Raw genomic sequence first — 26262 nt, 5'->3', positions numbered from 1 at the left:
AGGGCTGACACCACTAAGTCCACAAGATGCTTTGTGTTGTTGGCCCACAACAGGAAGGAGCTAATTGTATATCTGCCAGACCAACAAGTATTTTTCTGTACTTCCAGAGTTTTTAAAGGGATAAACCATTGGAAAATGTGCATGCATTGCAGAGCTCTAATCCATTTTTTTTACCCTGACATAGACTTGAAGAAAGAAGGAACAGACTGGTAGCCAGTAAGATTGTAAACGTTTATTTTTCCGATTCATTTACAGTATTGTACATTTTTCGTCAGATATGAAAATAATTTAGCAAACCAAAAACTATAGATCAGCGGATAGAAACATTTAACTTTCCCTATGTACAATGCCGCTACAGGTCAATCTTTCCAGACTTTGTACTAAGTTTATACAGTACAGTCTTACTAAAGTGAGATAGAACTCAAACTTGGGGTCGGGAGAGAGCTAACTACTGAGTGGGCCAGGAGGAGTTGATCATGGGGTGGACGATGGAACCCGGAATAGGAGACATGCTGGTTTCACCTGAACAGGGGGGCAGATGGAAGCTTGTCCCATCTACTGGCCCTTTTTGTGGGCGTTCTTAATTATGGCATTTTTGAAAAGAGTCATTAAAGGTGTCTGGCTTCTCTCTGGGGTCATGAATCCACCATACCGCTTGTCTTTGGGTGGTCCTTCCCATCGGAAATGGTGCATTTTGTACTTCCTATCTTTTTTAACTGGGCCATCTAGCAGCTCGCCATTATCCAGGTCTTCTTCAGAGTTGGTGTCGGGATAGTCAAACTCGAGAGAGAGCTCTCTTCTTAGCTCAAGGGGGAAACTTTCAGAGGACTCTTCTTCAGCATCTGTGGGGAAAACTTTGATAGGCCTCCTTTTCTTGCCGACGGGTTTTCCCCATCGGAAGTGCTCCATGGAATAAGACCTTTTGCTGTCTTGCCTATCCAGGGCCTCATCTTCCATAATTCCCTCCTGTGTGTTTTGGTTGTCGCTGCCAGGGAACAGGTTCAATATAGGGTAGTTGGCAATATCCTCCCGCTTATAGCCCCCGTTGTTGTTGTTGTTGTTGTTGTCATTGCTGGTGCTGTTCCTTCGACCAAATTTATTCCAGCGGAAGTGGCTCATGACATATTTCCTTATGTTTTCAGAAAGGGGCTGCATGTGGCCATTGCCGGGAAACACTGGAGATTCTGCAGAGAGGTCCATTTTGCATGCTTTGATACATTCCTGTTAGGAAAAAGGATTGGGAATGGTCAAATATTCCATGAACTGTAATTAGAGTCCAATACATTCATACCAGTACACCATCTCTCAAAGAGTAAGGTATTTTCTTCAAAAAATGAAAGAGAAAGCCTATGGCAAGATAAAGTGATGTGCCAAAATGCCTGTGAAGGTTCTCATTGTTCCAAGTCACCAGGTCATGATGAGAACCTTCACAGACATTTTGGCAGTTAGTCACATAGAGGTGGTCGTGTTCTATAATGTCTTCAACATGCCAGAACAAGTCCAATTGAATGGGACTAACTCCTACTAGCTATGGGCCAAAAGGTTAGCACCCCGAATTGTTAGCTTGTGATAATCGCCTATTTATTGTTGGAACAAAAGACCCACTTTTTTATCAGAAGGTGGCCAGATAAAGACTTATTGCATTCCTAAAGTTTGCTGGGGCCATCCTTTTCACTTTAGTACCTAGCAAGAAATGAAATCGCCCAGTTTGGCTCAAATAACTGTTCACTTTGCAAGGGGAGTTGCAGTTTACAAATTAATTTATCACAGAGGTTAGTGGATGAGATGAAACTTTGCTGACTTCCATCATTCAATCATGTGCAAACAAAAATATTTTTTTTTTCCTTACATGTGATTGTGTATGCTTTGCAAAAAAAAGTCACCATGTTCGCTAAGCTCTGAGGCAATTTCCCATGCTAAGTGAACAACCTAATTTCCTTCAGTATATCAGCTCCAATGCCTCAACTTCAAGGAGCCACTGATTATTATTTTTGTACAATGTCTGGACTCCAGAGGCAGATTACCAGAGTTGCAAACCCCTTTCTTTAATTGGTGACATATGAGTAGTAAAGGGTCTACAGCTACATAAAAGGGAAGTATGGGTTAACCAAAAAATAAATAAATCCTTCTCACCTAGGTAGATGAAGCATTGGTCTGATGCTGCATCTACCTCCTGCCAGCTCTAAAACTGGGAATTGAGCGATCAAAGGTCACTGATTGCTCAGTGAGCAGAGAGATGGCGGCTGTCAGTCACCTGCTCTTTACTCTGCCCCTCCGGTGCTCACTGGAGTGCTGAGCTGTGGAGGGAGCGGGAGCGGCTGGCTCAGGCTCTCAGTGGAACACTGAGAGCCTGAGCCAGCTGCTGGTCCAGGTTTCCTTATGGTCAGGATCTGGGATCCGCCCAGAATCCTGGACCGGCTCTGTGATCTCAGCATCGAACTGCATTCCAGTGATCCTCCTAAAGGATTATAGCCAAAAGAGCTTTAGCTATACTTCTTTGAATGCAGGACAGATCAAGACCTAGTCTAATAACCTTTAATCTATAGAGATATGTTAGTACTGAATGAGAAATGTTGGCAAACCTGCAGAAAATGTGTTCCAAAACAAATGCAGAAAAGTAGGGGGAGCTGCAGAAAAGGGCATCTACAGTATTAGATTATCTAAGGCTTCCCCAAGCCGCAGTGGTGTAAAAACAGCCATAGCAATACCATGCGACTGCTATGGAGCCTGGGGGTACAAGGGGGCCCAATTAGAGGGGCTGTTGAGGCTATTTGAACATAGAAGAATTTCTAGTCATATGAAGATAACAGATCTAATGCTGTGCTATTAGGATTGCAGAAGTTGCTGTTGGCACTGTACCCCCTGCGGCATTTCAAATCCAGGAGAACTGATGCCAGATGTACAGGAGGAGACTTCATAACCATTATCTTTAGTCATTAGCTGTGCAGTAAGGAAAAGTTCAAACAAAGAACTTCAGATGACTCCGCTCCCACAATAAGATCCAAAAATGCCTTTATTGAAGTGCCATAAGAGTAACGCAAATACACAGATGTACAGGCAGGGGAGGGAAGAGGTTGACGCATTTCACACTGATGTTGTGGTTTCGAGAAAATACGTTTTCATTGTGAAACGCGTCAAACTCTTCCCTCACCTGTCTGTAGATGTGTATTTGCGTTGCTTTTATGGCACTTCAATAAAGGCATTTTTGGATCTTACGTTGGGAAGGCAGCCATTGCAAGTTCTTTGGATTACTACAGCTGTGACTGGTCATGCACCCTAGAGCAGTGATCATCAACCCTGTCCTCAGGGCCCACTAACAGGCCAGGTTTTATGTATTACCTTGGGGCAGATGCAGACTAGAATACTGCAATCACTGACCAGCAAATGATATCACCTGTGATGTATTTCAGTTATCTTGCAAACCTGGCCTGTTAGTGGACTCCGAGGACAGGGTTGATGACCACTGCCCTAGAGTCTATAGATCACACAGCCCCAGTCTATGTCTACAGTAAGGAAAAGTTGTTTAGCTGGCTTAGTAATGTAGATGTATTGCCCTCAGGGCTTTTAGCCATCCTGACCATCACTGAAATGAACCCTGTGTGCCTCATGTAGACTTCTTTAAAAAATCCCAGTGTGTTTCCTCGGCTAAAAAAACAGAAAGCTTTTTGTAGTTCTGAAGAATAAAATCCACGGTTTAATGACGTTTGTATCAGGGTTATAGAATTATCGAGTGCAGGCTTCTAAAGCATCTTTTTAAGCACCTGCTTGGTGTGGTGGTGGAGGGGGTAAGAGGGCATAGAATTTACACTGAGATCCTGAGATCTGAAATTATGAAAAAGCCTGGTGAGCTACTGAGGGCAGAGCAGTTAGCTGTAAAGTGGACCTCCCCAGAGAGTTTGTAGACGCCTCGACTACTGCAACTCCCTCCTAATTGGATTACCTCTACATAGTCTACCCCCCCTTCAGTCCATCATGAATACTGCTGCCAGGCTCATCCACCTTACCAACCGCTCAGTGTCTGATACCCCTCTCTGCCAATCCCTCCATTGGCTTACACTCACCCAACAAATGAAATTCAAAATACTAACAATAACTTACAAAGCCATCCACAACTTGGCCCCCAGCTACATCATCAACCTAGTCTCACAATACCAACCAAATCGTTTTCTTCGTTCCTCCCAAGATATCCTGCTCTCTAGCTTCCTTGTAACCGCCTCCGATGCTTGCCTCCAGGACTTCTCCAGATCCTCCCCCATCCTCTGGAACTCCCTGCCCCCTGTATGTCTGGTCAGCCCCTACTCTGTCCGCCTTTTGGCCATCCCTGAAAACTCACTTATTCAGGGAAGCCTACCCCACCTCCACCTCCACCTAAGAACTGTACCCAAGTCACCTCCATCAGATCATCCCCTGCAGCTATTGCTTTTTGTACTACCTCCCCTTCCCTTTAGATTGTAAGTTCCATGAACAGGGTTCACCTATTCCTTCTGTATTGAACTGCATTGCAATTGTACTGTCCACCTTCTACATTGTAAAGCGCTACGTTGACACTATATACATCCTGTATAATATAATAATAATATAATAATAATAATAATAAAGTGAGAGCTGAAAGTTAATTCCCTGCACTGCTGCTCTTCCCTCGCAACTCCTATCCACAGCCCTGGTCTCCTGTCCCTGACTATGCTACAGTTCTCCTGCCACCTGCCCCTGGTTTTGATATATTTTATGCAAGGATCGATGGCAGTAGTGAGGTTGCTAGAGGGTGGGGAATCCCATCAAAATTTTGCTATGGGGGGCCCCCCATGATTTTCAGGTATAGCCCTACCAAGCTGACAATGCTTTACTGGCTGTAGAGTTCCCGGGATGTCAAATTTGACATAACCTTGGACACCTAGCTGAGGGCCTGTTTCTGTAGACTGCCCTGTCCATATTTGGATAAACCACACCTATTTAGATCAGCTCCACCCCTGAAGAGTCATAGCTGGAAAGTTCGTAAGCTGCATTACTGATGTTTGATGAAGAAAGCTTCTACTTACCAGAATCCCATCTTCGCTGCTTAAATCTGTACACTTATTGCTTTCCCAGCACTGGCTCCGGACCTCTCCGACATGAAATATGAACACCCCAAGTATTGCCAGTATACAGCTCCAGACTGGCTGCAACATTCTCCCTTCCAACAGCTGGGAAAACAACACAGAGGAATGCAAGAGTTAATGGCATATTTGTAATGAAAACCGAGCACATGGGTTGATTTACTAAATCCGGAGCACTCAGAATCCGGTGCAGCTGTGCCTGGTAGCCAATCAGCTTCTAACTTGAGCTTATTCAGTTAAGCTTTGACAAAAAGGGGTGGAGGTAGCAGCACTATGGGCTTCAAAACTGAAGAGTCAAGTTTTGAACCCCATAGTGCTGCTACCTCCACCCCTTAATCAAGTTTAGTATGTTTAGGGATCTGTGAGCCCTGTAAAGACCTAATCTTGATAGGACGCAGGACCTTTCGTAAAATCCACAAGCAAGTCGCCTTTAAGTAGCACAAAGTGTAAAATCCACACAAAAGCCCAACAAACTATATAGAGAAATAAAATGTCTTTGCACAACATAGCTAGCCATGATTAAAGGGGTTGTAAAGGTTTGTTTTTTATTTTCTAAATAGGTTCCTTTAAGCTAGTGCATTGTTGGTTAACTTAGATTTTCCTTCAATTTCCCTTCTAAATGTTTTTTTTTCTTTGTCTGAATTTCCCACTTCCTGTTTCTCCTCAGTAAACTTCACACCATCATCTGAGCGGTGTTTAGTCAGCCAGAACAGCTTACTGAAGAGCTTACTGAGGAGGAACAGGAAGTGAGAAATTCAGACAAAGAAAACAAAGAAAAAAAAAATAATTTGGAAGGGAAATCGAAGGAAAAGGTAAGTGAACCAACAATGCACTAGCTTAAAGGAACCTATTTAGAAAATAAAAAACAAACCTTTACAACCCCTTTAAGGCCGAACGCGTTGAAATTTGTGTAGATTTTATGCTTTATTCTTCCTAAATAAAGGTTACTTGCTTTTGGATTTTATTAAAGTGCTTTATAGTCCCTATTTGTAATGAACTCTTTTTTTTTTTTTTTGTAGGCGACATCAAGTAACCAAATAAATGTTTTATGACCTTAACCACTAGCCAACCAGCACACGACAATTTACGTCGGCACGGCTGGGTAAATGGGCGTACAGGTACGTCCCCTTTGAGATGTGGCATTGTGGGTATGCGCATGGAGCACTCGCCGCGTGCTCTGTGACCATGCCCGTGGGTCCCGTGGACTCAATGTCCGACGGGGGCCCGCGATTGTGTCACGGAGCGGAAGAACGGGGAGATGCCTTTGTAAACAAGGCATTTCCCCGTTCTGCCTTGTGACATGACAGGGATCTACTGCTCCCTGTCATCGGGAGCAGTGATCGCTGACATGTCAGTGGAAGCCTCCCCCCCCACAGTTAGAACACCTCTCTAGGACACACTTAACCCCTTGATCTCCCCCTAGTCTTTAACCTCCTTCCCTGTCAGTGCCATTTACACAGTAATCAGTGCATTTTTATAGCACTGATCGCTGTATAAATGACAATGGACAATGGTCCCAAAATGGTGTTTGATGTGTCCACCATAATGTCGCAATCATGTTAAAAATCTCACGTCAAGAACTCTATGAATGAATGACATGGCCCGAGTGGCAGTTTTTTGTGGTTTCGGCACGAAGAAGATCCCCAGCTCGCTGTCACTAGAGGTTCTGGGCTGGGGAGAGGCTGCAGCAGTGGGAAAATGTTATATATTTCACCCATAGGTGTACCCTATTGCATTAGGGTGTGAATCCCAATTCTCAAACATGCTGAAGCATAGTAAACTGTACAATGCTTCTGTTTGTGAATGAACACAGTGAGCCCTTTCCCCCCTCTTCATCCTAAAAAAAATCCCGCAACAGCCAAGGGGAGAGGAGAGAAGAAGAGGGAAGCTGGGGGGGTTGGGCAACACAGGGAAGGGAAGCCCAGGCAGTAGGGGGAGTCGGCACTGCACAAAGTGATTATTGTGCCCCCAGGCGCACCTGGCAAACCCCCTGCGCATGCCTATGATTCCACCCTAAAAAATGGGTGGAACATGTAATATGTTCCCAAAAGTGAACTTATCCTTTAATTAAGAAAAGTCAGATAATGATGGGAAATGTAACGATATTGTAAAAATGTAACAAGATGCTTGCTACAGATACCTTTCGCCAAGTCCCCTCATCTCACTGCGGCTCGGTAAATAATGATCAAACCAGACGTGTGCATTAAGCAGCCCTGGTAAGAGACTACTTATTCTAAGTTTTGGCTGTGGTATATACAGGGCCAATTGGTAGTATCACAACCCTTGTGCCGCATACACACTATTGAATTTCGGCCAGCAAAAGACCGATGAGAGCTTTTCTTTGGAAAATGCGACCGTGTGTATGCTCCATCGGAATTTAGCTGGCTGAATTCCCGCTGGCAAAAATTTGATAGCATGTTCTCAATTTTCCCAATGGAATAACTTTCTATTCTTAAATTCCGATCGTGTGTATGCAATTCCGACGAGCAAAAACTCATGCATGCTCAGATTCAACTACGAGATGGAAGCTATTGGCTACTAGGTATTGAACTTCCTTTTTCTAGTCCCGTCGTACGAGTTGTATGTAACCACATTCTTGGCAGTCAGAATTTGGCGTGATTGTGTGTAGGCAAAACAGTTTGAGCAGAATTCCATCGGAATTCCGACGGGAAAACATCAGAGCTTTTTCCGATGAGAATTCTGATCGTGTGTATGCGGCATTAGAAACAGTTATTAACTTTTAAGGAAGTTAGCACACATTCCTGAAGGGGCATAGTTATTTGGTCAGTCCATAATCACATTCCTATAGTATGAAGTCAGCTAAGGTAACCAGGCTTAGGATTCATTCTTATATAATAGTGAGCCATAATCATAAAAAAATATTATATTACTCCATTATATATATATATATATATATATATATATATATATATATAGAACATTTAGTGTAGAAGTGAAGTTTGTCCATGAAATGCGTAGGGAGCTGTTACATTTCCAGTAAAGAATAATGTGAAATATGTGGTAATTTGCATGCAAACTATCTCCCATGTTGTTAAAACTTTAAAGGGGTTGTAAAGGCAGAAGGTTTCTTATTTTTTATTTTTATTTTCATTTTTTTTTTGGTGCCCCGCGTGAGGAGAAGTTTTTTGATCTTCGTGCATTCTATGCAGCAGCCCCCCTAATACACACAAGAGCCCCTTCTCTGCCCACAACTGTATCGGCCATTCGAGACTTTCCCTCCTGATTGGCTGAGACACAGCATCGGCACCATTGGCTCCTACTGCTGTCAATCAAAGACAGTTATCCAATCAGGAGAGCGAGGGGTGGGGCCGGGCCGTTGGCTCCATGTCTGAATGGATACAGGGAGCTGTGACTCGGCTTGGGTGCCCCCATAGCAAGCTGTTTGCTGTGGGGGCACTTGACAGGAGGGAGGGGCCAGGAGCAGGGAAGAGGGACTCAAGAAGAAGTGGATCTGGGTTGCTCTGTACAAAACCACCTGCACAGAGGAGGTAAGTATAACATGTTTGTTATTTTTATAGAAAAAAAAACAAGACTTTACAATAACTTTAATAAAAATTACTTGGTTAAAGAGAAAATATATATCTCTTTGTGTGGCTAGCAGTTTTGTATTTTACTACAGTTTAAAAATTCTAATAAAGAGAATTTTTTTTCCCCCCTTTCTATTGGTTCAACTGGATGGACTTGTGTCTTTTTTTCAACTAGACTAACTAAGGAAATAAAAAAAATAAATAAAAAAGATATCTCTTCACGTGGCAAACATTACCAGCCCTATGATGTGTTTAGATGTTTTTTTTGTTTTTTTTGTGGAGTGCAATCATTTTTATAGTAAATTACTGATTGTATAAGATTGGAATTGATTTACCAATGCACAGTAATGCTCGCTATGTGGTGTGAATGAGCCGTATACGTAGGTATGAAGGCATCACACTTCTCATGAGACCTTGAAAAAAAACATATCATTGTAATATTGTACTGAGTTTTTATTTTATTTTTTTTATTTTTTGCACTGTACCCTTTCCTTTAAATCTATTAGATGTCATTTATTTGTGGTAAAGTATGACATAACGTATGTATTATAAAGAACCTTCACATTACAATGGAGCATATTGTCACAGGTGAGCCATGCAGTAGATATTCTGTACCTTTACCTTGGAAAGGCCATTAGTGAATTATTTATTGTTGTATCAGTTAGTAACTTAGATCATACAGTTCCTTCCGGCACCCAATACTCCCATTACTTTATTCAGATAATACAGAGCAAAAAATATACACCAACACCAAAGCCATTCATGCAGAAGACATTGATTGTCTTATTTCCTCCCCCGTACTATTTTCTTTCTAGGTTAGCGATCTACAAACATGAAATTATGTGTGAGGTTTCCGGTCGGAGGTTGCTTTAACTAATTTTAAGCATTTCACCCTTGTACACCCCATATGGGGCAAATTCTACATTTCTGCTATGGGCCTACTTATCCACCAACAGCACAAACATTGCTGATATAGAAAAAAAATAGAAAATATTATTCTATACTTATGCAATTCATAGACAAAAACACGACTCTAAAAAAAAAAATTCACTTTTCTTTCTACGTTGATAAGCGTTATTTAAATAAAATATATATTGTTATTGTAAGGAAAAAATTAAAATTGAATTTCTATCATGTATTCTGTTTAAAAAAACACTAAAGTTAAGATTTGGTTAAAGTATTTTTTTTTAATTTAGCATTTTTGTTTATGAGACACTACAAATGCAATAAATTCAATTTAAACGAATGAAAAGATTATATAATGGTAATGTTAAAGTATTTTTTTTTAATTTAGCATTTTTTTAATGAGACACTACAAATGCAATAAATTCAATTTAAACAAATGAAAAGATTATATTATGGTAATGTTAAAGTTTTTTTTTTTTTAATTTAGCATTTTGTTTAGTGAGACATCACAAATGCAATAAATTCAATTTAAACAAATGAAAAGAATAAATAAAATAGGAAAAGTTTAAATATTTCTAGCTATTAAAAAAAATATATAATACAAGTAATTAGTAATAACAAAAAAAGTTTCAATTTTTTTGTGACTTTTCATTTTTTCTGAGAACTTTGAAAAATGTGGTCTTCTGAAAGAAGCATTTTATGTTATGTTATGTTATGTTGTGTTTTTTTTGTTTTTGTTTTTTTATGTTTTCTATATTTTTCTTTGAAATGATGTGGAATGTTTTATATGTGTATAAATTCAATAAAAAATAATTTAAAACAATACAAAAAAAAAAGTAATTGATTACATTTAAATGACTTGGGGGTTATAAAAAAAAAATTACTTGGGGGTTCCCTTCCCACTCTTTCTGACAGAGTGCACTAGTTCCGAGTTCCTAGATCTTTCTTCCTTCTTCCCTCTTCTTTTTTTTTCCTGGAATCTGTTGGTTGCGGGGGGTGATCAAGGTAGGGAGGGCTGGACTGGCATCTTCCTAACAGGACTGTAAAGAGCTAGCCAGATCTAGAGTAAGCTTTGTTCCTCACAGCTGAGGTCTCCCACCCCTTTCTTAATATTGTTGCCCTTCACTGAACTCTTTCCAGTTCAAGGATATCCTTTCCAAGGACTGGTGACCAAAATTTAACTGCATATTGCATATCTGTGTTTTGCAAAGGAGTAGAATTATACATTCTTCCCTTTTCGATACATGAGGGTAGTCTCCTGGCTTTTTTAGTTGCAGCCTGGCATGGTGGCATTGCATGCTGTTTTCAAGTCTTTGGCCTACAAGAACCCCCAGATCCCTTTCCATCACCCATTCCCCAAAAAGAATCGCCTCCTGATGGGACTGTTGCAGAGTCTATGTGGTTTAGTTTTGTGTATGAAGCCAAGTGGCAATAAAGCTTTTTCAAGCTTTGACTAGAAAGTCGTAAGGGAAGTGTGACCTTCTTGATTTTCTCCTTTATATGGTTGGTTAGTTGAGAAGGACTAACTCAGATTGGTGATCAGTGGGAGAAGAGCCGCTTTACATTGGTGATCAGAGGGAGAAGGACCCCATTTAATTGAAGGTCAGTGAGGGAAGGACCGCATTACATTGGTGGCCATTGGGAAGGTCAGTTGAGGAAGGACCCCATTTCACTGGTGGTCAGTGGTAGGTTAAGTGAGGTAAGGACCCTATTACACTGGTGGTCACTGTGAGGGTTAGAGAGGAAAGGCTCGATCTCGTTTGTTTTCATTCACATGGTTAAGGGAGTAAGGACCCCATTACAATGGTGGTCATTTTATGGTCAGTGGGGGAAGAACCCTATTACATTAGTGGTCATTGGGAGGGCCAGTGAAGGAAGGACTCCATTAGCCCTTGTACACACCCTTATTGTCGGATAATCCGACCGTGTGTGGGCTCCATCGGACTGTTTCCATCAGAATATCCAACCGACAAAGTTTTAGAGCTGGACTATAAAATTTTCCGACAACATGATCCGATCAGACCTTGTCCGATCGTTTGTAGAAAATTCCGATCGAACAAAGTGCCACGCATGCTCAGATCAAATTCCTAGACCAAAGCTATTGGCTACTAGCCTGAACGTAGTCCCGTCGTAACGAAATAACGTCATCACGTTCTGAAGGATCGGATTTTCCGGCTAATTTGTCCGACCGTGTGTATATAACACCAGTTTCGGACAAAATCCATCGGATTTGGTTGTCGGAATGTCTGACCGTGTGTACAAGGGCTTACATCGGTGGTCATTTGGAAGGTCACTGAGAGAAGGACCCCATTAGATTAATGGTTTTTGGGAGGGTCAGTCGGGGAAGAACCCCATTTTATTGGTGGTCATTGGGAGGGTTAGTGAGGTAAGGACCCTATTACATTGATGGTGACTGTGAGGGTCAGTGAAGGAAGGGCCCCATTACATTGGTGGTCATTGGGAGTGTCAGAGAGGAAATGCTCCATTTAATTGTTTGTCATTCACAGGGTTAAGGGAGGAAGGACCCCATTACATTGGTGGTTATTTTTAAAGTCAGTGGGGGAAGAACCCTATTACATTGGTGATCATTGGAAGGGTCAGTGGGGGAAGGACCCTAAACCATTGGTAGTCATTGGGAGGGTCAGTGACATAAGGACCCCCTTACATTGGTGATCACTGGTCATTGGGAAGGTCAGTGGGGGAAGGACTCCATTACATTGTTGGCTTTAGGGAGGGACAGTGGGGGAAGGATCCCATTTCACATTTCATTGATGGTTATTGGTAGGGTAAGTGAGGTAAGGACATCATTGACATCATATATATATGAATTTGAAAAAATATTTGGGTCCCCATTTTTTATGTGTATTTTTTATGTGTATTTATATATATATATATATATATATATATATATATATATATATATATATATGCATACGGGTCTCATAAAGGGGCCAAATATTCAAACACCTATGTTAAATAAACAATATTAAACAAGTTTATATATATATATTTATTTATATATATATATATATATATATATAAAAATACACATAAAAAATGGGGACCCAAATATGTCAATTTCATAAATTTTCATACACTCAGCAGTATCTATCAGTGCATAAATCCCTCCTAATTTCCTGCTTATGAACAGAGAAATAAAGTGGCTATAATCTCCACAAATGTGGTTAATCATCCACTCTACAAAGATGAGTAAAAAGCAGAATGTGTAGGGAGTTTTTCCATTTTCACTGCACTTCATTTTGCCACTTGAGTCGTATTTTATTACTTTGCGAGGATACGATAAACCTTGGATGATTTTTTTCTAGAAAGCACACTCTATTAAAATGTATTTATTTGATCCCTTTATTTAATCTTCTTTAAATTGCTATTTATTTAATTTTTAAGCTGCACTAACCCTTTGCACATTCAAAAAAAAAAAAAAAAAAAATACAATACACCGAGAAAATTTTACCTGGTAACAAATGAACTGGAAATCCCATCATTGGTGGCTCTGTAGCCACTAATCCACCAGACATCCTTTGATTAAAAAATTGAAGGGACCAGGCTCTCGTCTGAACAGCGCCTGCATCCAATCAGTTGCAGACGCTGCTCAGGTATTCTGTCTGTCAGAATACAATAGCTGCAGTGGGGCATTTGTCTGTCTGTGCTGTTTAGGATGGATAGCTTTTGTTGAGGCTGAGCAAAACAAATCTATGTGTGTGTGTGGCACAGCTTAAAGTGTATTTCCACTTTTTGCAGCTGAATTGGGATAACGCCCGCTTTATAATTGTCAACAAAAGACAAAGGCATGGTGAGACTGTCCAGAACTTCTTAGGAAAAGCCATGACACCTTCTCCTTAGGAACATCTACGACCCTGATAAATGCTAGAATGGTGTGGATCTGTACACCACATCCCAATACCCCATGGGTGCTCAACCTGTGGTCCTCCAGCTGTTGCCAAACTACAAGTCCCATCATGCCTCTTGCCTTTGGGAGTCATGTTTGCAACTGTCAGCCTTGCAGTGCATCATGGGACTTGTAGTTCCGTAACAGCTGGAGGGCCGCAGATTAAGCACCCATGCATAATGCAAAAAACGAAACAGCAGAAAATCAGACTTTCAAGGCACTACTCACTTTTCAGGAAAAGTAAGCAGCACCTTAACCACTTCCGGACCGCCGCACGCCGATATACATCCTTAATTTAAAGAGGAATACCGTTGTTATGGCAGCACCTAGCTGCCATAACCCCGGTATCCTCTTCTTCGGCCGGCGGTCTGCTTTCTGATAAGAGTGGTCTCTGCGACGGATTCGCTGCAAGATCACTTTTATCTAGGGAGGGAGAGGGGCCCCCCTCCCGCCACGCTCCGGTGCCCTCCGCCGCTTACCAGAGCCATTGGCAGCGGCGTAGGCGATCGGATCTTCACCCTTGCTGGGCATGGAGATGAGTGAGGGGCAGCACTTTATTTTATTTTGCTTCATTTCATTTTATTTTTTTATTTTATTTTATTGTAGTTTATCTCACTTATTCTGTTTAGGGATTAGTATTGGGAAGTCCTATTTAGCAGTGCACGGGGCATTCACAATAACTTATTTATTTACCCAAAATAAATACGACACATTTTAATGTTCTTCCTTTTGAGGCTCTAAGCACACTGGGCTTAAAAAAACAAACAAAAAAAAAACACCAGTTCCCTTCGCAGAAAAAAAAAAGGTTTTTTTTGTACACAGTTTAGGTAAGTTTAGAAGATTTTTGGAGTTTTTTTTCTGCCAGAAAGCACCAATCAGAAACGCAAACCAGAAGGGTATTTTTTTTTCTACCTCTAAACCGGGGATATGAAATTAGCGGACCTCCAGCTGTTGCAAAACTACAAGTCCCATCATGCCTCTGGGTTTCATGCTTGTGGCTGTCCGAGTCTTGCTATGCCACATGGGACTTGTAGTTCTGCAACAGCTGGAGGTCCACTAATTGCATATCCCTGCTCTAAACCATGGGTGCTCAACCTGTGGCCCTCCAGCGGTTGCGGAACTACAAGTCCCATGAGGCGTTGCGAGGGTGACAGTTACAAGCATGACTCCCAAAGGCAGAGGCATGATGGGACTTGTAGTTCCATAAAGGCTTATGCATGCTGCATCTTAAAGAAGCTTAAAGAAGCAGCTCCTACGGGCTTTTGAACTCTCATTTTTTTTTCCACCTAGATACTACCCTCCATGTTAGCCAATGTGTCCATGCACACTTTGGCTTTTTCAGGCATTGTCAGGCATGTGCGCCTACAGGCAGAAATCCCCCCCCCCCCCCCCAAACCAAACTCGCGTTTCTAAGAGAAGCTAATGCCCCAAAGAGCTCAAAAAAGCTCAAAGAAGCTCGAAAGCGCATGGAAATGTTTGCTACAACTTTTTGTTTTGTTTATACCTTGGTTAAGAAAATATCATCTAGAAGGGTTGGTGGGGAAAAAAAAACCACATGCTCAAAAAAGCACAGAGAAGCTCAAAGGAGGTTGAAGAAGCTCAATAAAAACATGCACAAGAGCACAAGCTTCTTCAAGCTGAAATAAACGCTCAAAATCCTGTAAAAGCAACATTTTTTTTTGAGCTTCAGTGTGCATGAGCCCTAACAGTTGGAGAGCCACAGGTTGACCACCCATGCTCTAAACCTACCATTCTCAACCAGGGTTCAGTGGAACCCTAGGGTTCCTCCAGAGGTGGCCAAGGGTTCCTTGAGCTAACTGGCCTATCATGTGATGGTGCCTGCTTAGTTCCATGTCCAACACCATTTGACAGAGCCAGAGCCATGTCTGTAAAGGGAGCATTCTTCCCACTGTCCACCACCAATGGAGGGGTCAAATTCCCAAAGACCACCACTGGACTACTTTTAGCAGGGGTTCCCTGAAACCTGAAAATGATTGCAAGGGTTCCTTCGGGGGCCAAAAGGTTGAAAAAGGTTGCTCTAAACGTTGAGCTTAAAATATGCCTCTAATCATCCTAATGTACATGGGCACATAGGATAACATTGAGCTGTTTCTATGGGCAAAACACAAAACTCCTGTAGAAGCAGTTTTTTTTAAGCCAGTGTGCATGGAGCCTTATTATCAAGTAGTAAAAAAATGGTAACAAAAATACCTTGACCTAACATAAAAGTAAAAAAAAAGAAAAAAAAAAGATTTATTTTATATCTAAATGGACACAGATCTTGATAGAATCTAAGATTTAAATACTTATACTGATTTTTTTTTTTGCAGTAAAATAAATGAATAATAAATTTAATAAACAAGATTTATTTTTAAAGTTTTGGCTTTAGGTATATTTTAAATGGTTAATTTTGTCATTTCATATTAGTATAATATTATATACCCAAGCATAATTTATCATAAAAAAGGACAAAAAATAATGTTAAACATTTTAATTGGCTTCCTTTTAGTATAAAGTTGTAACACATTAAAACAAACAAAAAAAAAAATACATAATTATAAAAGAATATGTAAAAGTGTAGCTAAATAGGCAAAGATTGAATGTAAAAGCAAAACTTTAAAAGACAAGTGTGTATTCCAATATTTTTTTTTTTTTTTGCAATCTGTTAAATTTATAAAAATAAATGTCTGCATTATGATCAAAATAAATAAAAATTAAAAAAAATTTAAAAAATAATAAAAAATCTTGCATACCTGTTGCTTGTTCAGTTCAGTGTGCAGTGGGTTTTATCTTCAGTCCTGAGAGTCGTAGCCTCTGGAATCTCCAGACCAGGTCCTTTTATACTTGTGTCTATGGCAGGGAGGTGCTTTCATTAGCAGTCATCGAGGGCTTTCTTGAAACCGCAGGGAGAAAGGAAAAGAATAGCCAAAGGATTGAATTTCATAGAGCGATCAAACGGAAAGGTTCAACCTATGTATGTGATATCTCCATAAACAGCAAGGATTAGCTCCCCTCGTATTAGAATTAACTTTTTTTTCCAATCACATTTGATTGGATTTTTCATAACTGAGATTAGCGGGGTATTAAGCGATCATTGACCCTTTTGATTTGGTATTAAGGGATGACATCAATGTGCCTTGGCAAATTATTTACAAATAGGGTGAACCAATCTGCGTTTGTCACACCCTAATCTGAGTATGTGCCGCGTTTAGCGTGTAAGGTGGAAGTCACTTGCTGGGCAGGTGTCAAATAAATCTACAAATTTAATGTTGCATTAAAAGCGCATCTTTTTTTATTTTTAACATGTGGTTTTGCTTTTTAAGCTCAACTCCAACCCAAAACTTTTTTCCCCCCCCCGTTTGGATAGATTCGGAAACAATAAGGTCAGGTTCAAACTTCTGTGTCACGGTAACGTATGCATTGTAGCACGCTCTTACCGCAACACGCGTTAATTCGCATAACGCGCAATACTTTTGGGTGGCACCCCATTCAAAAGGTGGCAGAAATTTTGTATGGCACCCCGGCATACAATGCACCTGCATGCATGGTAGTGCGTTGTGGTGAGTTGCATTACCAAAAAGGGTCATGTGAAATTTCCAGCATGTTAGGGGGCATCGGCAGCCAATTCCTTTTGAATGGGCTATACCCACGCAACGTACATTGCCCCATGATGCATTAATGTGCCACAAATGGGCCCTAATCTGTTCTACCATGTGTTTATCACTGTCAGCGGTCCTGTTGGAGAGATTTAAAGTATATATATTTTTTTGGGTTCTCAACCCTGTCCTCAAGTACCCCTAACAGGCCAACAGTGCCTCACGACACTACCTGCATGGAGTTTGCATGTTCTCCCTGTGCCTGCGTGGGTTTCCTCCGGGTACTCTGGTTTCCTCCCACACTCCAAAGACATGCTGGTAGGTTAATTGGATCCTGTCTAAATTGTCCCTAGTATGTATGAATGTGAGTTAGGGCCGGTTCACACAGGGGGCGATGCGAGGCGACACGACTTGTCTCGCCGCGACCTGACAAGTCTCCCCCGTTCTGTACAATGGAACCGTTCTGAGAGGAGCGACTCCAGTCGCTCCGACTCAGAAAAAAGGTTCCTGTACTACTTTTGGGCGACCTCGGGGCGACTTGCATTGACTTCTATACAGAAGTCATTTGCAAGTCACCGCTGAGGTCGCGGCAGGTCGCGGCGAGGCAAGTCGGTGTTGCCTCGCATCGCCCCCTGTGTGAACCGGCCCTTAGGGACCTTAGATTGTAAGCTCCTTGAGGGTAGGGACTGATGTGAATGTACAATGTATATGTAAAGCGCTGCGTAAATTGATGGCGCTATATAAGTAACTGCAAATAAAAAATAAATAAATAAATATTTTGGGAATTTCTCTTAGATAAAATAGCTGTCCAAAATACCAAGCCACTGACACCTGTGCAAGATAAAGGAAAACCTGCAAACATGACCTTTTGGGGGTACTTGAGGACAGAGGTTGAGAACCAATGGAGTTGAGAATTGTAAAAAATATATATATATAATTGGTGTAAGAAAAGGGGGATTTGTCTACACGCCCTGTCCTGTCTACCCAAACTTATATAAGTACGTTTTTACTTTGGTTACATTTTAAAGTGATATTAAAGGTTCCGATTTTTTTACATTAAAATAACAAACAAGCTATACTTACCTGCTCTGTGCTGTGGTTTTGCACAGAGTAGTCTCGATTCTCCTCTTTTCTGGTCCCCCTGCCGGCACTCCTGGCCCCTCCCTCCTGCTGAATGTCCCCACAGCAAGCAGCTTCCTATGGGGGCACCCAGGCAGGCTCGCCATCGAGCCGCTGCTCTGCGTGACCATTCATACACAGAGCAGCGACTTGGCCATTCCCCTCTCTCTCTCCTCATTGGCTCACTGGTTGTGATTGGCTCACTGCTGTCTTGGCCAATGAGGGGGAAGAGTCCCCAGAGAGCCGAGGCTCTCGTTCACATCACTGGAGCAAGTTTGGGCTTAGGTAAGTATTAGGGGGGCTGCTGCACAGAGAAGGTTTTTTTACCTTCATGCATAGAATGTATGAAAGTAATAAAACCTTGAGCCTTTAGAACCACTTAAACTTCCCTGCTTGCCCCTGGGACAACAGGAAAGGGCATGGGATGGGGGATTGTTGCCACCAGATCTGTAGGACACGGTTAGTAACAACAACCCTGGAGGGGTAGAATGCAAGGTGCTGGATGTGTAGTGGCTCCCAAAGGGGGCTGTAGTCTTTAATGCAGACCTTGCTCTTCAGGCAAGGTCTGCTTATTCAGTGTGCCTGTCACGGAGAAGGGCAGGGCTGGACTGGGACAAAAATTTGGCCCTGGACTTCATCCAGACCGGCCCACTTTAATATTGCAAACACGCAAAAAACAGTATATAAACTGTATGCAATTGCGCAAAAAAGCCCCTAGAGAACCCCCCTTACATCAGGGTCCCCAGAGAGCCCCCCACTTACATCGGGGTCCCCAGAGAGCCTCCCCTTACATCAGGGTCCCCATATAGCCTTCCCCTTACATCAGGGTCCCCTGAGAGCCCCTCTTACATCAGAGTCCCCAGAAATCTTCCGCCTTACATCAGGGTCCCTAGAGAGCCAACCCCTTACATCCGGGTCCCCACAGAGCCCCCCCCTTACATCCGGGGTCCACAGAGAGCCTCTCTCTTATATCAGGTTCCCCAGAGAGCCCCTGGCTTACTTCAGGGTCCCCAGAGAGCCCCTCCTTACATCAGGGTCACCAGAAAGAGGGCAGGTAGTGGGCCGGGACCCTGTGGTTGGGGACTCCTGGACTGACTTGGGGCTATGGGCCCCAGATTCGGGGGCTATAGCCCCAAAAGTCCCCCCCAACGATGCCACTGGCTGTCACTGAAACCGGCCCACTGAGCAATCGGCCCACCGGGAAACTCCCTATAGTCCCTATGGCCAGTACATGCCTGGAGAAGGGTCAGACTCAGAGACCAGTAGCTATAGCAGTAGAGAGGCACTCACCAACTAGCTGGATAAGTACACAAGCAGGTGCGGGTCTAAGCACTAACCGGTGTTCACCAAAGCTCTTGATCATGGAGATGTGTGTGTGTTGGGTGTTAGTACTAGGTCACAAGTCCTCAGGATCGCCCCACCAGAAGGTGAGCAAGGCAGGTTCCCAGTAGCAGATATAGCAGGTGTAGATCAAGCAAAAATGTAGTCAGTAAACAAGCCAAAGGTTGATAACAATTGGTTGCAGTTTGGGAGCAAGCAGAAGTATAGTCAAGGAACAAGCCAAAGATCGGTAATGAGTGGTAGTGGAGGTTGTGGGACTATGCCTACTTTGACCATTACATAAAAGTAAGGGGAGGGAGGGCTAAATAGGTAGATGATACCCTCACCTTTCTCTGACTTCCATACTGTGGAAGTGGTATCATCCTTCTGCCAACAAGATTCCAGGGAATACTGGGTAGCCCATATCTTGCTTCAGCTCATTGCAGGATTATCTTCTCACAAGATTTGGGCTAGGCAACATTCTATGAGATGTGATGTGACCCTAGCCTAGGCACAACAGAAGGGGGCTGGATAAAGTTGAATATATTATAGAACTCCCCTCTCCCCCTCAAGTGATGAGACACCTATCTAACAGGTGGGAAGGCAAACTTTTGTCATTCACGGCATGTGCTGCTAGTAATATGGAGTCATGTCAGAGCTTACTCAGCTTCAAAGAGGGCCTCTGTGGCCGAAGTTGCCAATTTATTTGCTCTGTCTTGAGACGGCATATACAGTTTCCGGGAAAACGTCTTCCGATAAGCATAAGGGGGGGTGACATGGTCAACTGGCCAAAAGAGACAAAAGGACATGGGGCAGGAATGTGATCCGGGCTTTTTGCATGAAGAGTGGTATCAGATTCCATTATCCGCCATCCAAGACTTATATTTGTAAATTTCCAGGAGAATTCAGGCCATCTTGGATGCCAAAGGTGGTCCAACACCATGTTAGGTAACAATTTCCTTCTTTTACCATACTTGTTGTCCAACCACTGTATATTCCCTATACCCACATCTCTGGTATCTGACATTCTTACCATTGACATAAATACAAGGAAGACATGCAATAACTATAATGATTTAAGCAATGTTGCCTCAACAGGTCAATAACATAGATAGGGTTAGGTACCATCATCCAATGTTTGTATAGCACTAACCCCCGAAGGAGCTGCTGGTTATATTTGGGCTTACCATTACCTTCCGCTTCTTCTTGTTTCACGTCTAGGGGATGTCCCGTGGTAGATGGCCCAGTAACTTGAGACCGACAATAGATCCACTTGAATGGATTTTATTTGCAACTTAAACCATTGAACAGTCTTTTAACTTGGGATCAGAGCCTTGGAAAGGAGTTCAGGCACTCTTATGCCCCGTACACACGAGAGGACTTATGTCCGACAGACTTCCAAAGGAGTTCCGCCGGAGTTCCGCCGGAGTTCCGACAGACTTTTCGGCCGAACGGACTTGGCCACACACGATCACACTAAACTCCGACGGATTCGAACGTGATGACGTACGACCCGACTCGAATAAGGAAGTTCATAGCCAGTAGCCAATAGCTGCCCTAGCGTCGGTTTTAGTCCGTCGGAGTAGCATACACACGAACTGAGTTTTCGAAGGGGACCGGGTCCGGCGGAGTTCCGTCGGGAAAATTTGAAGCATGCTTCATTTCTAAAGTCCGTCAGACTTTTGCGAAGCTAAAGTCCGTTGCAGCCCACACACGATCGGATAGTCTGACGGACTCGGTCTGACGGACTTTGGATGTTGAAAAGTCCGCTCGTGTGTACGGGGCATTAATGTCAAAGTCTATAAACTTTAGAAAACTTGCTTACTTTGACTGCATCCAGAGAATAGCCATTCGCAGCTGGATGTTCACTCAGGTTGGAAAGTCCCTCTCTTACAAGGCCTAGCAGCCAACAAGGCGCTTACTCAAGAACAAAGTCTGTATCACCGACGTTGTTGTAGAACATGTAGGGAAACTAAGCTTTAGAACACTTGTAGGATACCTGGATCTTTCAGCCCGCTTGGAGATATCCACAAGTCCGGATTCTCTTGGTTACTTCAGCCCTTCCAGGCTCTTGTTAAGAAAACCAACCCGTACGTGGTGTTCCTCTAAAGAGTCCTCCCCTGGAATGCTCGAAGTTCAATGGGTCTCTCCCAGACTGGAGACAGCACCCATTCACCGTGGAATCCTCCTTTAGTTCCCTTGCCTTGGGCTAGCCAGCCCCGAGGCATTAAAGTCGGGTGGATCCGCACCCCACGCCATAGTCTTCCTGGGGGCTGGTCAGGAGAACCAGGACCATGTAATCAGCACTTCATACTGGACCGGAACCACGAATCACGTGATGTCCGTGTCCTAAATACCCTCTCCCAGAGGGCACAGCGAGAGGGCCACTCCCACTGACCTGACTCAGAGAGAAAGTAATCTAAGCACCTGACCGGACCATAGCTCCACGCCTGCCACCAGAGACAGTGCCCCCCTATGGCCAGGCTGAACATCTCACAGTCCAGTCAGACTGACACAGAAGTACAAATTTAGGCAATAGACCCAAACCAAACTGTAGTTTGGGTAAAGCTACATTTTGAAAAAACGCATAGCACGTGCTCTTCAGGAGCCCGCTGCTACATTTGTATAATAGAGAAAAGGGGAGATGAATCAGGGGCTACTCCACAAATTGCCCCTAAACATCAATGATGGTGGGGACTATTATGGTACCCAAGTATAACAAAAAAAAAGGGGGTATTAAAAAGTATATACATTTATTTACACAATTTTTTAGACAATACATAGTTCATAACAGAAACATTTAAGTAGTAGTTGAGCAATAATCTCATAAACAAATTATTAAAATGTATACAGGTTTACAATAGGCTCCACAGGTATGCGGAGACACAGTGATGTGGGGTTAGATGTGGTCCTCGACTGGTTTCGTGGCTTATGCCGCTTTTTCAAGAGGTATCACCCATAACATCTATAGAAAGATACAATCTCTTAATTACATCATTATAATACATTAAATAATAACAAAAACAATTAATAATACATCAAGTTTGGAGTGTTTATACAAAATCCTGCATGACTCACCAACAAAAACCCTGTAGCAAAAGACGGCATCAATTGAGACACCCTATGATAGGGTGACCCCCTGGGGGTGGACACGAGGGGCAACAGAAACAGGCTGAAGATAAAGAATATATAACTTGATCTATAAATTTGAAATATACAAAGAGAACTATAATGGTTACAACTAAACACTAGGATGCAAACACACCAACAAAAACGGGTCTATAACAAAAATCACTCAAAGAACTGTCAAAATATTAATTTGTGACAATCCACTCTTGCGTCTGCCATATTGTAAGATGGCCTCAAAAAGTATTTGCACAGCCAGTGAATAGCAAAAAAAAAACTCCAAAAAAATTGGATGTCAATGAGAATCCTCCACACATCCAAGAAAAGTTTATGTAGTTTTGTACATATGCCAATATATTCTTGTGGACCAGAAAAATATGATGATACTCATACAGCATATCCAGGTGGTATTAATGTAAAACCCTACAACGGAATGTTGAAAATGCCTTGATAGACCTTACAGAAGCTGATGTTAAAATAACCTGAAGATAAAGTATATGAAACATGTAACTGCACGTAAAACACCTGGACAAGGAACAATGCTATGTGTTGTTCAACACTTGGTCAAAGAACAATACTGTATCTTATACAAATTCCTGCACAAGAAATCCTCTTAAATGTAATTATCAAAAAGTCCATTGACATTGCTATAAAACAGGGGGGTATTAGGTCATAAATTTGTAAGTAGTAAGGAAATCGTAAGTAGCTTGATGCTATATGCATATGGCCTTGGAAGGCTGCAACAAAATGCTGTAAGGAAGGAGGCTTCCATGCATATCTTGCAAATGTCCAGCATGACAATAATGGAGAGGTCATACCAGGTAGTATAGCAATAGACATACACAGAACCATATGGCAGTAAAAAAATTCATGATGGTGGTAAAAAGATTCATGGATGGCTGGCTGGTGTGGCACGATGCCAGCAGGAATTCATGGGGGAAAGTTGGAGGCCCAGTCAGATCCCACTTGCTCCAACAGGTTTTACCTGCCTTGCAATGGACTGTAGTGCATCCTTGTGGGATTTTTAGTTTCCAGCTGTTTCAGGAGTAACAGTTGCCTCCCCTCTGCCTCCCCCATGCTTTGGAGGCTGTGGGCAAGGTGCATTTTTCTGTAATTTGGAGCTCTCAGCAAGGGCCATGGTACCACCAGTCCTCCTGTATGGGCCCCAGGCCAGCAGGGGAGACCAGGCAGCTGGGTGAATAGAATGTGGGCAGAAAGGATGATTGGCATGGGGGGGGGGGGGAATTACTGTAACTGATACCCTGTATGGCTCTCTCTGCAGCAGCTGAAAGCTGTCTTCTTGCCCTCTCCCTCCCGCTAGCTTTCAGCTGCTGCAGAGAGAGTCACACAGGAGATAGGTTACAGTAATTGCCCCCTCCCACTGCACCCATCACCCACCCTGTGCTCCATAAGTTTCTCCTGGCTGCCAAGAGCCCCCCCCCCCCCCGTATGCACCCACCCTCGCAGTGCTACGGCTTCCCTCCTCTCCTTCCCACCAGCAGCTGCAAGCACACAATAGGATCCTTCATATTGGTCCGGTAAATATGTCACACATGTAAATATGTCACATTTACCAGCCCCTTCCTTTCCTGAATGAACACAATCAGTGATTGGTACCGATTACTGACCGTGTTCATTTATAACTGAAGCTTCGAAAACTGTGTTTTTTTGGGGGGGCTGTCAGGTTGGCTGTATGGGGCCCTGTGGTTTCTAACAGCAGCCAGGAGGTTTGGTTGCATCATTCATGCCTCCAGGATGAATTGAAGGCTGGAACCAGGGTGAATTTTTTTTAGGGGGTGAATAGCTTTTTAAAGCCTTTTGCGTTGGAGGGAGAAGGCTTTCTGTTTGCCATTAAAGGCCTGTTTTGAGCACTGTAAGTGAGGGGGTAGAGATACTGGGCTTCCCACGTCATGGACCTAAATAGAATGTAAATAGAATGTACCCGTACTGCTGTGCTGGAGCAATGCCCCATTTACATTTTTAGGATATTAGTGAAAAAGCATGGACCCCCTGGAATTAGATCCTTATTGATGTAAGGGATCCCCCTGCTTAGGGTAGTTTAGGAGTGTTTAAAACATTATAGATTCCCTTAAATGCTCGAACAACCAATTGGAGTGGTTAGGACAATGGAATGCATAACATAGTGTGTGACAGGGATATGCAATTAGCGGACCTCCAGCTGTTGCAGAACTACAAGTCCCATGAGGCATAGCAAGACTGACAGCCACAAGCACGATACCCAGAGGCAGAGGCATGATGGGACTTGTAGTTTTGCAACAGCTGGAGGTCCGCTAATTGCATATCCCTGGTGTATGCAGTGCAACAGGCAGGAGTATGGAACATATTGCCCCTTAAGTTGCTGCCAGTTGTTGGTATCAGTTGTTGGTATCAGTAGGTGAAAGAATGCCCCAGCACTGGTGTTTGGTGCTTGCAGACTCTCCGCTCCCCTACTGCTGCCTCTCTCATCTGCTTGACTTCAAAGCTAAAGCTATGACAGCATTTCCAGGGAATAGATTACTCCTCCCAACAGTAGCATTATACTAGATCTCAGCACCCACTGCACAGTGTCCTGGCTCCTGTAGGACAGGCTGCAGGATAGTGTCCAATGTCCCGTAGTAGCCCACAGGAACTTTCTAACACAGTTTTCTGAAAGTTTTTTCAGTTTTTGACCCGTTTCCTCAAGTGAGCTAATTTACCCCTGGATAAAATATAGGACGAGAGATAGGAAATCTCCGGAGTCTTACTCTACATGTGCAGAAAGAAGTAGAGCAGCTGGACATAAACACTGCTGGACTGGGTACAAAAACTAGGTAAGTATCCAACGTAGAAAGGGTCGGGTGCATTTATCCCTTGTACCTTGTACTACATAGTTGTTGGTAGGTCTAAAGGAGATTGCACAGAGCATTTGATACTTTTTTTTGTTTTTTTTACAAACTTTTTTATTAGGGTTAAATTGTGGTAAAATAAGAGAATTTAAATAAAAAAAAATGATACATAAAGGTTATTAACCTCTAGGGATCCACGCTATAGCCGAATGACAGCTACAGCGCAGACCTGCATTGCCGGGACGACGTCTATTGATGTCGTCCTGTGCACGAGTGGCCTGCACGCCCCCCTGAAGGGCGCGGGCAACGCGCTCTGTGATCAGCGAGTCTATGAGACTCGCTGGATCACAGATTGGAGTAAAGGATTGATCCCAACCCTTTACCACGTGATCAGCTGTCAGCCAATGACAGCTGATCACGTGATGTCAACACAGCCGGTAATCGGCTATTTTTTCTCAGCACGCTGAGAGAAAAAAAAAGCCAATCCCCGGCGGCAGTGAGCGGGACATCAGTGCCCACCTGTGCCCCCTAAAAGTGCCGCCTACCAGTGCCCACAAGCACCACCTGTCAGTGCCCACAGTGCCACCTGTCAATGCCCACAATCAGTGCCTGGACAGTGCTGCACATCAGTGTCACCTACCAGTGCCCATCAGTGCCACCTATCAGTGCCCATCAGTGCCATCTATCAGTGGTACCTATCAGTGCCAATCTGTGCCACCCCTCCGTGCCACCCATCAGGGCCCATCAGTGCCATCTTATCAGTGGCCATCAGTGCCGTCTTATCTGGGCCCATCAGTACCGACTTATCTGTCCCCATCAGTG

At 43.0% G+C, this 26262-nt stretch overlaps 1 protein-coding gene across 1 annotated transcript; it reads right to left on the bottom strand.

The window, feature by feature from the left end:
* Nucleotides 1-217: 217 nt before the first annotated feature.
* POMC (proopiomelanocortin) lies at nt 218-16332 on the bottom strand. Its single transcript, XM_077489233.1, has 3 exons — nt 16208-16332; nt 5037-5180; nt 218-1221 (listed from the first exon to the last, which is right to left on the bottom strand). The coding sequence occupies exons 2-3, from the start codon at nt 5163-5165 to the stop codon at nt 556-558; spliced, it is 795 nt and encodes a 264-aa protein (XP_077345359.1). The 5' UTR covers nt 5166-5180; nt 16208-16332; the 3' UTR covers nt 218-555.
* Nucleotides 16333-26262: the final 9930 nt, after the last annotated feature.

The sequence above is a fragment of the Lithobates pipiens genome, unplaced genomic scaffold (genome assembly GCF_037356315.1).
Source record: "Lithobates pipiens isolate NorthernLeopardFrog02 unplaced genomic scaffold, aLitPip1_a1.2 Scaffold_18, whole genome shotgun sequence".
Lineage (NCBI taxonomy): Eukaryota > Metazoa > Chordata > Amphibia > Anura > Ranidae > Lithobates > Lithobates pipiens.
This window is presented reverse-complemented; position numbering and strand designations above follow the sequence as displayed.